Genomic DNA, 13,286 nt, shown 5'->3' with positions numbered 1-13,286 from the left:
CGTACCCTTTTACCAGCTGGAATCTCTCTGGATAACAGGTATCTTCTCTGTTGACCTGGGTCATGAAAACAACTAACAGTTACTGGGAAATATTAGAATTACTTTAATTTTTAAATTTTTTTCCAGGGTTCACCAGGGGAACGTGGAGCAGCAGGCACTGCTGGCCCAATTGGTCTACCAGGTCGTCCTGGACCTCAGGGTCCTCCAGGCCCTGCAGGGGAGAAAGGTGCTCCTGTGAGTAATCAGTCACATAAAATTATCACAGCAAAGAATTTTATCTAGAATGTTGCTTTTCCCTACTGTTATTTGCCTATTAAACATATCTTCAGAATACTTGACCAACTCATTTTGTATTTACAAGTAAATAGTACAACTTTTCTTGTCATACCCTCTAACACCCAAGAAGGGTTAAACCTGTGACAATATCACAGGAGGGAGTGAATATAACAAAAAAGTTTTTCAAGTCAGTCTTTCATTAAAATGTTGTCCCTAGCCACTGTACATTAGAATACAAGCATATTTGTTGTTGGCTTCCATTACTACTTAGCATAATTTTGTGATACATTCTCTTACCTCTGTAGTTTGGTTTTTCTAAGAAAAAAACTTTGTGTTGGTAGTATAAATCCCTGTTCTGAAATCTTCATTTCACTGTTATCACAGTCTCCTGTGATAATACAGGTCACTTCATTTCCTTCAAACAGGGTGAAAAAGGTCCTCAGGGTCCAGCTGGACGTGATGGAGTACAGGGTCCTGTAGGACTTCCTGGTCCCGCTGGTCCTAGTGGTTCTCCCGGAGAAGATGGTGACAAGGTGAGTCAGTAGAATTGGTATTAGTGCATTTGTGGCAAGGTCTGTCAGTCTGTCTGTCAGTCTGTCTGTGGTGGTAGCTTTCCTCACAAAAAATATGGTGACAAAGCAATTCCTAGACCTCCCTCCCCGAGACTCCATCCACCACTGAAAAAACCTGAAAAACCCTCCTATAATCAGATGCCTGAGAGACAGATGCCATGGGACATTGGGATTTATGCTCAAGAACATACCAGATGTTACTAGACTGTTACTAGAATGTTACTAGACTAACATTTATCCTGCCGAAGAAACAAGGATGAAAGCGTAGCAAAATTAATCAAGACAAATGATATCATAATTGTTTTTGTGCCTATTTTAGAAACTTGGTTTTCTGAATGCATAAGATGAAATGTCAGTCCAGTGATTTGGAGCCACTGTTGATAGGCAGAGGGCATCAAGTTAATATTCACACCAGAGATACTCCGTTGATTTATGGCAGAATTTAGGACACATCCCTTTTCATAATCATCTTGCACATTTGCTCGATCTAGCACTGTTCTGTTAGTCAGTATAGGGTAAAGATAAAGACTTTGATGTCTGTTTTTATGATGCATGACTGTTTTTGATAGCACAAAGTGTTTTCTCTGATTTAATTGTCTTCTATTATTACATAAAGAAAACATTTTTCTGACACAGTTTCCTGGTGATTTGAATAATTTACAAGTTTTGAAATATTATACACTACAGTGAGAAGCATTTTTTCAGTCACACATGGCTAGGTAGGTCTGTAAATTAGGGTGCTTTCATTATAAGTTCATATTGAATGTGGCATAAGGAACACAATTTCCTTTATTTAGGGCTCAGTTGCACTATACTTCAAAGCCCAATCTTGTTGTCCTTTGCAGTATAGTAATCAATATCTGGATTAATATGACATATAATTTATTGGATTGATTGATGCAGAATTGCTCCTTTTAGTCCCTCACACTTGAAGTGGCAGGATGAAATACAGAATAATACCAAAGGGAACATTTAAAGACACTGTTGGCTAAGTGTGAAGGAGACTGTTTTAAACAAGAAGTTTAAAAGAATTATAAAACTGTTTTTAAACAAGAACTTTCAATTACAGGGTGAAATTGGTGAACCTGGTCAGAAAGGTAGTAAAGGTGACAAAGGAGAAAACGTGAGTAGCAAAATCCTTTCCTCATTACATTCTTCATAAATAAAAAGTATTCATGCATGAAGTATGCAGACAGCCATGCTGCATCAAAGAACAGGAACAATTACACACTTCAAGAATATATCTTCAAAATAATGTTTTACCACAACACTAGAGGTCTGTACTTACAGAGTCATACATATATTCAGTATTTTTGATATTTCTTGAGCTTAAAGAATCATTAAAAAATAGGTAAGCTACATTCCTAAGCACCCTTTCTATATAATTTTAATTCATCTCTCCTATATTTGAACTGGGAGAGACCAAGAATATGCATACATTCTCATTAATTTAACTTCACTGACTGGGTTGTGTGAACATACCCAGCATATAAAGGAATGGGCAGAGGAAGCATATGAAGCAGGTCATGGTCCAGTTACTGTTAGGGCTTTGCATGTTATCACATACATATCCTTCTGTTTTCCCTTCAACGTGCCTCTTTATTAAAGATGCTTTTGCATCAAAGAAATTCAGGGGAAAAAGAAAAGACATGCTCTTCAGTTTTCTATTTCAGATCATTTTAGCATAGCTACTTACTATTATAGCTGAGCATTAGACTGTGACCACATTTCCCATAGTGAGTACTAATACATTTGGGCATGTTCCAGCAGACCTAGTTTACAAATAAAGGGTCTGCAGGATAATCATTTGAGAATGTATCCTCTACTATCAGTCTCAAGGTTTAAGGCATTTGGGAATGAAGTAGGTTTTTCTTGAAACACATGATGCAGTTTCAGGCCTGCTTAGGTGAAGTGAATGTTACCCCATTTGAAGTCATTTGTATGCTGAGTCATTAATCCCAACAATTTCAGAATGTGTTTATTTCTAAATCTGTTTTCCTTTTAACATGCTGACAGATGTATAATGGGGCAGGGAGGAAAGACCTTGTTCAGGTCACCTCTGAAAGATTCTGAAGAGGAAGTAAGTACCTAGTTCCAAAATCACAGGACATAAAGAACAGATATTCACTATATTTAGACATCCTTTATAAAAGACTTGGTGGGAATTTAGAGCTTTATCACAGCAAGGATCCTGAGCAAAGAAGAACTGATCACTCTTTTCTATTTAAGAAGAGCTGGAAACATCAGTTCCCAGTTGGGCCTAACAAGGATTTATTTTTTGGAATTTAAATATACTGAGCCTAACCAAAACTGTTATGTTACCATGTTCTATCTAGGGGCAGCAAAATTTTATTGCTTATATATATCATTTCCTGAGCCTCAAAACCTCCACTGCTACTTCAGGTGCCTTAAGTAACTGAAGATTCTCTTCTGATGGTTTTGATCAGCCTCTCTCCATTTGTCTGGCAACACATCTGAGTAACTTCTCATTAATCAGTTGCTAAGTACCTTCCAATAGTTTCCATATAAAAGTTACTATTGAAATGAGATTAAAATGTGTAGATCTTGTTCTGGGTCCTCTAAAATGAAGCAGCAGGTAGAAGCATCCTACAGAGTGTAGAAGCAGTCCATTCTAGTATAATTATTATTTTTTTAATTTATGCATGCAAATTTTCTTTCTCATGGTAATTCTCCCAGTCAGTAGATGAATTCCTGGGAGTCCTTTCATTTAGACATGTCACCTCAGAGGCTAAAAAGCTTCACCTATTGCCATCACGTATGTGATGAAAAGAAAATTATAAAAGAGAAGAAATGCATAGCCTGACACTTCAAACCCCCTAGAAAATTAGATACTCTAAAATATACATAGAAGCCAAAGAAAGAAATAGGCAACAAGATGTACCTTTCCCTAATCTCCCTATAAAGGGCAGAATAATCTCATTTTAGCCCTTGCAAGGTCTTTAAATCCAAGCAATATTCTGCACTGAATTAGAATTCCCATCTTAGTGACTGCAGACAACTTCCTTGTCATCTGAAATAGACTAGAATTCAGCAGTTTCCAGGTGTAAGCTTTTATGGCATTTTAGCATCACTCTTCATTGGTTTAATTTCTCTAGATACTGGAAAAAACAGATTCAAGCCAGCACATAGTTTTAACCACATCATAAACTCGTATCTTGCGTCCCCACACTCTCAGTATTAAGTATCTTCATTACATCACATCTGCATAGCCAACTTCTAAATTATGCTATTAATAACTTAGAAAGTTATTATTCTGTAAGGAGAATGAAAAAACTAAGAAGTTCCTCTCAGAGACATATTCTTTTTCATTCTGTTAAAACTAGACAGTACCAAATGTGACTCCCAGTGCTCAACAAGAACTTAGACTTTTTCATGTCTCCTGGGTGTCAAAATAAGCTTTGTGCTATTGCAAAAAAACATTTTCCATTAAAAAAAAAAAAATAACCCAAGCAGAAATAATTCTGTTTAAAGGTAGATTGTTATATGATGCTTTAACTGTTAACTTCTGCTCAAATCTCATTGAAAGGTCTAATATTTGTATTTGTGAAAAAAAAAATTGATTCATGCCTTTGTGGGACTCTTTTTTAAGTATTCTGAAACATTACAAATGTGTTTTCAACAAATTCCAGTATTAAGTGTATTATAGATTTGCAAATCTGAATCTTCATAAACAAATAATGATTTTTTGTACTGAATGGAAAAGACTTGAGAATGCTACATTCTCTGTGGAGAATGGTAGACATGACTTGATTGTGCAAATAGGGTTGTCTCTATATCTGCTTTTAATTTCATTCCAGATGCTACAATCACAGACTTTTTCTTCTGGATGTTTGTTTATTGCAGGGTCCTCCAGGTCCACCAGGTCTCCAGGGTCCTGTTGGTGCCCCTGGTATAGCTGTAAGTAGTTTATTCAGAGCAAATCTCAATTTTGCCAAGACTTATCTGATATTACAAGTTCTTTGAACTACATTCTCTTTACTCAGCAAAATGTAACAAATCATTAACAATTCTGTAATTGTCCTCTTACGTGCAGGTGTTTATTGTAAACAAGCCTGCATAGCTGTTACTTTATTTTGGATTTACAGATGGGTAATATTTTGAAGGAATTACTAGGAATGAATTAGTGTAATTAGTGAATAGGACCCACACTTTCAGTTAACTTGTTGGTTTGCATGACAGTGGTAAAAATTAACTCAAAACGACATGCATTTTAAAGAGAGTATCTCTTCTTAAAATCCACCTCATACCAGGAAGGAATTTTACTTTTATATAGAAGGCTTTGAATTATGCTACTGTGAAGAATGGTACATGCTGCTCAAATTTAATAATATGTAGGTATTCAAAAGTTAGAATGTTTATGCAGATGTGAAGGAGAAAAGGTATCCAGGGAAAAATTATGTGAGATATGCATCATTATTTGACCTACATTAAACTAGAACATATGCTGGTATTCTATTTGTATAACAGAATTCATTCAATCAAGTTGGTGTACGTGCATTTGTAAATACATTAGGAGTGATTCTGAGCCCTCCTGTAGTTGATTTCTAGTGATGTCAGTGGAACTTTTTCTGTTATTATGAGACCTGTGGTATTTTTGCTTTTTGCTGTTTCCAAATAGGGAGGTGATGGGGAGCCAGGCCCAAGAGGTCAGCAAGGGATGTTTGGGCAAAAAGGTGATGAAGGTCCTCGAGGCTTCCCTGGCCCTCCTGGCCCTATTGGTTTACAGGTAAATTTCTTCACTATTTTACCCTCTACCTGTAAAAACCTTGATTTTTCTGTCATAAAGTGAATTATTATTGTCTTCTATTCAATAAATTATAGTGTCATTTATGAAGAACTAAAATATGCCATATTCCTATAATTCGTGCATGCATAAATAGCAGATTTAATGCTGAGGGAGACTGGATAAGATGTTCTAAAGCTGAATTTCTGACTATCAGGCTTTAGAATTTCATGCAGTAACTCATTGATTTATTGAGTCCAACAATTTCTGTTTTAACAGGAGCACTTCTTTTTACTGGAGATAGAAAGCTCAAGTAAAGATTCAGACTAGAGGAGTATTTAACACTCCCTAGCCACGTCCTGTACTTTCACAATAAGCTTTGGCAACATAGTGTGTTGCTCAGTGACACCATCACAGGCACTATTTATGTCTGAAAGACAAGCAGGGCTCCATAATGCTAATATACTACTGCCATCATTGCCAGGTTCCTAGACTTTCATGGTTCTTCTTAAAACTGTTATTTTAAGAGTCAACACAATGCAAGCATACAGTAATATGCAGGCCTCTTACTGCTGCATTCAGAGAATTACAATTGAAAGATTCTGTTTTTTCAAAAATGTAGTTTGCTTAAATATAGCAAAGCAAAGAAAAAGACATTTAGGACCTTTTGTTTATTTCCATGTAATCAATATTAGAAGAAAGAGCACTTTGAAACTATTTCTAATTCATGCATTAAGCTGCAATATGAATCATATATACTCCCTTTCAAAACCCAGAAAATTATAGCAAGAGTGTTTTTGCATATATTAGATAGAATGTCTCCTTTCTGTCCACCCTCTGAACTGACTCATCTCTGTTGCTAAGCTGAACCTTAGCATGTACCTATCACTTTTTAAATTCTACTGCATAATACAGTTCACAAAACTCACAGTGGTTTCTAAAAGATTTCAGACCTCCATGGAAAACTAGCAGTTCACTACTGCACCAGTATACATGACTTGTGTAGATTAATATTGCCTCTGAAATTGAAAACATCTTTGTTTTCAGAAATAATAAATCAGAAAATGAAAATTCTTATTAATTGTTCATTTTTTTTTACCATGCTAAAGATAGCAAAATAAAATTATCCTAGTTATATTTTTCAGATCTAGGATACTGTTTTAATTTATGTTTTTCAATTAAGTTCACCACTTTTTAAACTTAATAAGCACTAAGTTACATTAATGTAAAAATCAATCAGGTTGAAACTTAGGCAAATGAAATATTTCAAAAGAGGCATTCCTTGATTAGGATTTTATTTTAACATGTTGGTGCATGAACCAAGATCTTGTATATACTAATGATACTGAAATACCTTTGAGAAATCAGGAGTTATTTCTACTCCGTACTGCAATTCTTACAGTAATTATAAACTGCTGGGGAGTAAAAACTTTCTCTGTCTTATATATAATATGTCATGGTATCTATACCATATTTGACTCCAGTTAAATTTTACTGGTATTACTTCCGTTGGAAATTAAGTAAAAATTATTTTTGTACATAAAGTGAGCTCTGGCAGTTTTCAATATTTATTACTCTAATTGTGAATTTCCTTGCTATTTAATATTGGTAGTATTTTTAAAAATACAGAATTTTCTAACAAAAGATGCTGAAAGTAAAAAAATCTGAAAAACCAAAAAGAACTGAAATGATTTCTAAAATACCCTATCTGGTAAAGCATGGAATACTGATTTAGTGAAACTAGGAGTTTATTCAGTGTTGAAATAGGAGTTCACCAGACAGCTTTGGAAAGCCTTTTCAAAGACAGGAATATCAGGTTTCAATTACCTTTGCAGTTTCATTAATACCTACTCTGCAAGCGGTGGAATGAACTGTTTATGTTTTAGGTTTTATCATGACCCTGAATCATTATGGATAAGACATTCCCCTTTTTAAGCTAAATGTCTTTTCATGTTTGTGAGGTAGAACTTAGTGGACTGTTGGCAACTGGAAAATCTAGTTCATTTGAGATGAGATTCATCTCTTGAAACACTAATCATCAAATCCAAGTTTCAGCTTCTGCTCTGTAACAACATTTTAGAACAATTAGCTATTTAATTCTTATTTAAAACTCCTCATAGTGAAGGAAAAAGTAAGGGTCAGTTCAGATTTTATTTGCTGAAATTGTATATAGTTACAAAAGTACACACAAAGAAAGTTAGAATGTCATAAAACTACCTGTTCTCCTAACCCTGGCATTACTACTCAGCATGTACTTTAATCAGTGCATCTTACTGAAGATAGCACTGTCAATTATGCTTCCATTTTAATAGAATGCAGTATAGTATTTTTTTTAAATAAACATAGATTAAATAGAAAAACCACTGTGTCATCACATGAACTAAAGCTGGCTTTTTTTCATGCTGATAGTAAACAGGCTTCAACCACAATCTTGATACATCGAGAGATCAGCCAACTACATACATAATTTTTAGAAAAGGTATATCTCTGAATTTTGACAAGACTTTCTACTGTTCAGATTGTGCCAAGTAGGACAGCTGCTGAATGGATATAATGATCAAGTTTATACTTTCTTATACCACTTTGTAGCAAAAATTGCAAGTTGTGCTTTCCAATCTGGTTAGCTATAGTTTGATAAATACTTTGAAAGTAGCAGAACCCATGAAGTGAAACTTAGAACCAGAGCTTAATGTAATTTATATCAATATAATGCTATCCAAGGGAACTACATTTTACAGAAGCTGAGCTTTGATCTTACATTTAGGAATATCGAGCTTAGTGGTCACAATGCTTTTGTCTGGGGTAATATTATACTAGGTATCAGTATTAGCATCAACTAACTACAGTTTCTTTCTCTTGGTGTTTATTACTAATCAAATTTGGACACACTATTTCTGAGTAAATGTTTGTGTAACCCAATGCAATGCCTCTCAGAAAGATTGATTCCCTCCACTGGACATGTTATAGGAGCAATTGTACAGCTTCCAGCACTCAGATGGCTTTGATATGGTTGCATAGCACTTCATTTTGCTTCATTGATTATGTTTTTCTCATATAGATATGTATTATAGCATAAGTCAAAGTATCCAAGGAGTCTGGGTAATGATGGCAGTGTTTTTCAATTCAGTCTCCCTAGTATTACTGTGTCCCTTTTTTTATTTTTTTCAAAGATTCCTACTTCACCTGGTTTAAACATCCAAGGGTTACGTATACATTTGTTGTAACATAAAAAAAACCCACAACAAACAAGAAACAACCAACACTTTCTTTTTTTCCTTTTTTTGTTTTGTTTTAATGCAAAGTAAAAACGAGTCATAATTTTTCTAGTTCCCCCACTCTTCCCCCAAATTTCCAAGCTTCATTTGCAGATCTGATTTATATTGTTCCGTATTGATTCATAACTCAGCATTCCAGGTACCCTACTGACAGTTTTCTTTACTCTTCCATGTGTTTTAGGGTCTGCCTGGCCCACCAGGTGAAAAGGGTGAAAATGGTGACGTGGGCCCAATGGTAAGACTTCTTCATTGGTTACTGTGGGGACTCTAGATAGCTTCTGTGTCTTATTGTCTTTTCTCTGTGGCTCACAATTTGATAAGCTGCTTCTGAATTTGGTGCCTGAGTATCACAGAATCACAGAATGTAAGGGGTTGGACCTCAAAAAATCTTCGAATCCAAACCCCTTGCCAGAGCAGGATCACATAGTGTAGGTCACACAGGAACACATCCAGGTGGGTTTCAAATGTCTCCATAGAAGGAGACTTCACAACCTCACTGGGCAGCCTGTTCCAGTGCTCTGTCACCCACACAGTGAAAAAGCTTTTCTTTATGTTTATGTGGAAGGTCCTGTGCTCCATCTTGCACCCCTTGTCCTATCATTGGACATCACTGAGAAAATCCTGGCTCCTTCCTCCTGACACTCACCCATTATATATTTATAAGTATTGAGGTCACCTCTCTGTTTCCTCTTCTCCAAGACTGTTTCTGTAGCACTGTGAACATTAAAAGTCCTCTACAGATTGAGTATATTATTTTTCATCGGCCAAAAAACTCCACTAGATTTATGGTTTGTGATCATAACTATATCAAACTGTCTCTTTCATACAGGGTCCACCTGGCCCTCCAGGTCCAAGAGGTCCCCAGGGTCCTAATGGAGCTGATGTAAGAATTAACCTCTATTTTTTGGTCTCATTAATTCAGTAATAAGCAGTATATTTGGGATAACTAATATCTTTTATCATTGTAGGGTCCTCAAGGCCCTCCAGGCTCAATTGGCTCTGTTGGAGGTGTTGGTGAAAAGGTGAGTGGTAATATCCCCATAGGAAGAGAAAACATTAGAATAGGAATGTGAATATACATTTTGATTCTTCTTTGGTCCTATGCAGACATATTACAGTTCCCATATATCCTTCATTGACCTAGTAATTGTTAATAATGATCTAGTTACACTACTAATGGCTGACTTATCATGGTTAGTCTTTTTATTTCACACTTTACGTCACTAAAATGTTAACTATAAGAGGGAAGAGATTTTAAGCAGAAGAGGCAGTTTTCAACTGAAAGATAGAAATAAGGTCATGATTACTTCCTTAACTACATAGTTTGATGCCTACAGTAACATTACTGGCTTCAAGTGTTTTTGATTTTTATTTTGGTGTAGCTTAGAATATCATATAGTTATCTCTCTCTGGTACATTAAGACTATAGGATATTATCTAATGTATCAGTGGTAAATATATATAAAAATTTTATATATTTATAATATATATATATATATATATATATAAGAATATATATATATAAATATGTAAGATCTGACCTGATAAAAAAAGAGAAAGAAGCATTCCAGAGGTGGAATAAATATATTACTGCATCATAAAATCTGTTTCATAACATGAGATTTTTCCCATGAAGAAGGGTCATCAGATTCTGAGTTAATACCCAAAATACCCAAAATTACCAAAAATGCAAAGAGAAGGGCAAATAACCTACAGATTGCGTACTTTTTAGTAGCTATAAAGATGAATTCTATATATATGTATCTGCTACAGTCTTCTCTATAAAAACATTGCTCAATTTCCTTAACAGTTGCCTAAGATAAATATAACCTTCCATAGTACCTAATTTTCAAGATATAAAAATGGGTGTCAGAAAGAATGCCTGCATGCAAAGAAGAGTCACATCTTTTAATAGAGCAATGACTCAGATGTATTGATGCGAGATGAAACTTTAACTTATCTGATATTTTACAGATGCCCTGTAAGGGAAACATCTTAATGGTTTTCTAGCAGTTTTGCTGTCTTCCATGCTGCTGTTTATTGGGAAAGAGCTCAGATAGGCTGCCTGCACTGACCATTTTCAGCATGCATGCTATAGCAAGGAGACCTGAGATCCCAGGAGATCCCATTGTCCCCAAGTACAGATCAATATGTCAAGGAAAGCCTACCTTTTCTGTTGCATAATATCATAAAATGAAAATGTGTTTGTTAGCAGGAAGGGTAAACTGAATTACTAATCAAATGTATCATCATAAGTTACAATATAATTTGGCAGAAAGACAGAAAAAGGACTTAATGTCTGAGCTTAGAAGAGGATTATATTGTGTAGATGCCTGGCAGGCAAGACTTGGCACAAGTAACGTTCTTATGTCATTTAATTAGTCCTGCTGTATTGAAGGCCTCTGGATTGCTGGCTCTGTAAAATATATTATATCTACTAAATTGAATAACACAATTTTTTTTGTTAATACCAGAGCTCATTCTCTGTTTCTTCATAAATCTAATTTGACTAATAGTGAACATGGACAAAAAAGCATTACTAATGATGCTGCAGGTTCAGTAAACTCTGTGCAGAGGATAAGGAATGAAGATCAATTTTCCCAGAAAACATACGTAATGGTTATTGCTCTGAAGAATCCACTAGACTTTTTTTTAAAAATAATGAATGGTGTATGGCAGAAGCAGATTAATATTAAGAACTAAGAGGGATCATTAATTTTTAAAATTACTGAAAATTTAAATATGTCTAATAAAACACACCACAGTTACTAAAGCTGTTTACCCTTTAAAAGCACCATTTCTTAAGGAAAATAGTAGTAATTTGTTCAATTATTCTGTTCTTCAGTTTTGTTGGGTACTTCTGTTCATTCAATGTAATATTTAAATCAGGCCAAATTCTGGGCCTACTGAGCTCATAGTGCTGCCATTAGCTTCTATGAAGAAGATACAGTATACACACCACAAGTCTTGTTTAACATTCATACTTCATGATTTTTACTCCTATAGTGTTAGTGTGGAAATGATAGACGTGTATTAATTAAACTGCTGTAGAATTAAGAGGGCTGTGCAGGTCATACAGGATATGAAGGATACAAAAATTTATTCCAAACCTGTGTTCAAGTTCACTAGAGTGGATTGGGTGGAATGCATTTTTAATGCTGATTTTAGTTCATTTGGTTTAGAATAAATAATTAGCAGTTACACTGAGAAATTCTTTGGAATAAAAATACACAGTTCTTATCTCAGCACTCCATGACAATCACAAAACACAAAACCACATTTATCCTTACACAGATTTGTGTGTCTGTGATGCTAATGGCTAAATATTCCACATAGTAGTGACCACTGAGCTTAAAAATTATCAGTCATTATAAAATTTAAAATTAACAATTGCAAAGACTGTCTTGGAGCCAGTAATGTGTTTTAGTTCAAATCAAGACTAAATTAACTTAAACATTCACTTACTAGTGTATAATCTTTGACTAGCACACATTTTCAATATATTCCACCTTCTATACTATACAGTCCCTCTCACCAGTAAATGCATAGTGTACACATTTGTGGCTTGTGGTAAAATTACTACTAACAGTCATGCTATTATTTTATCTTTATGTTTTTCTTTATATAATTTTTATTCTAACAGTAGCTATAGCAACAATTATTTCACTCAATTGAAATTACTGTTGTCTCATTTGTAGACACTTGCTTTCAGGCAAAATTTATGTTCTAGAATAAAAACAATGCAATCAGTGTATTTCTTTGGGTTTTCTATGACTAGAAAAAAAAATTACAAACAGGAAATTTGTAATATCTGGAATAATAAAGGGGAAGATCTTCCAAAGCCCAAAGGGAAGGTTTGTTTCCCTGGCTCACTGAAAACTGAGTTATATATATTCTAAGATTTCAGATTTTAGTTCTGCAAACCCTTATGTAACTCAACCCCACTAGACAGGTCAAATAAAACACAGTCTCTGTAAGTTGCTTACATGAATAAGCATGAGGAGAATATGCAATAATAAGTGAATCCATAGAAATATTCTCTCTAATGACTTCTCAATTTATTGCCACATTTACAGGGTGAACCTGGAGAAGCTGGTAACCCTGGACCTCCTGGAGAATCTGGAACATCTGTGAGTGTTTTGGTTTTATCTTATTACTAACCTTTATTATGGTGAACTAAGGTATCTGGTACTGCTTACTTTTGAAAGCATTTCATTAAATTATTTGAGTGTTTGTGTATCTTTTCTTTAAATTTTCAGTGAAGAACTTATACCTTAAAAATGCATTTTGTTTCTTTATAATTATTAGCCTCATATTTTACTAACAGCTAGAGGACAAAGCTGAAGACTTACTAGGAGAGTGCCTATTTTTATTTCTTAAAGCATGAACTTTGATGTTCATGTTTTTCTCTCCAAAGAC

General features: G+C 34.7%; 1 protein-coding gene across 4 annotated transcripts in view; it reads left to right on the top strand.

Annotated features, from left to right (window-relative positions):
• Positions 1 to 13,286, top strand: part of COL11A1 (collagen type XI alpha 1 chain) — a 136,432-nt gene that overhangs the window by 98,130 nt on the left and 25,016 nt on the right. For all 4 annotated transcript variants that reach the window (XR_011727150.1, XM_071750960.1, XM_071750961.1 and 1 more), the window contains 9 exons: positions 127 to 234; positions 702 to 809; positions 1,918 to 1,971; positions 4,713 to 4,766; positions 5,488 to 5,595; positions 9,049 to 9,102; positions 9,697 to 9,750; positions 9,836 to 9,889; positions 12,944 to 12,997. Coding sequence is in view for 3 of the 4 variants with exons in the window: in XM_071750960.1 (XP_071607061.1) it covers positions 127 to 234; positions 702 to 809; positions 1,918 to 1,971; positions 4,713 to 4,766; positions 5,488 to 5,595; positions 9,049 to 9,102; positions 9,697 to 9,750; positions 9,836 to 9,889; positions 12,944 to 12,997 (648 nt within the window). In the remaining variant the exon portion in view is untranslated. The remainder of the gene's footprint in view (positions 1 to 126; positions 235 to 701; positions 810 to 1,917; positions 1,972 to 4,712; positions 4,767 to 5,487; positions 5,596 to 9,048; positions 9,103 to 9,696; positions 9,751 to 9,835; positions 9,890 to 12,943; positions 12,998 to 13,286) is intronic.

Source organism: Heliangelus exortis, chromosome 8 (genome assembly GCF_036169615.1).
Source record: "Heliangelus exortis chromosome 8, bHelExo1.hap1, whole genome shotgun sequence".
Classification (NCBI taxonomy): domain Eukaryota; kingdom Metazoa; phylum Chordata; class Aves; order Apodiformes; family Trochilidae; genus Heliangelus; species Heliangelus exortis.
This window is presented reverse-complemented; position numbering and strand designations above follow the sequence as displayed.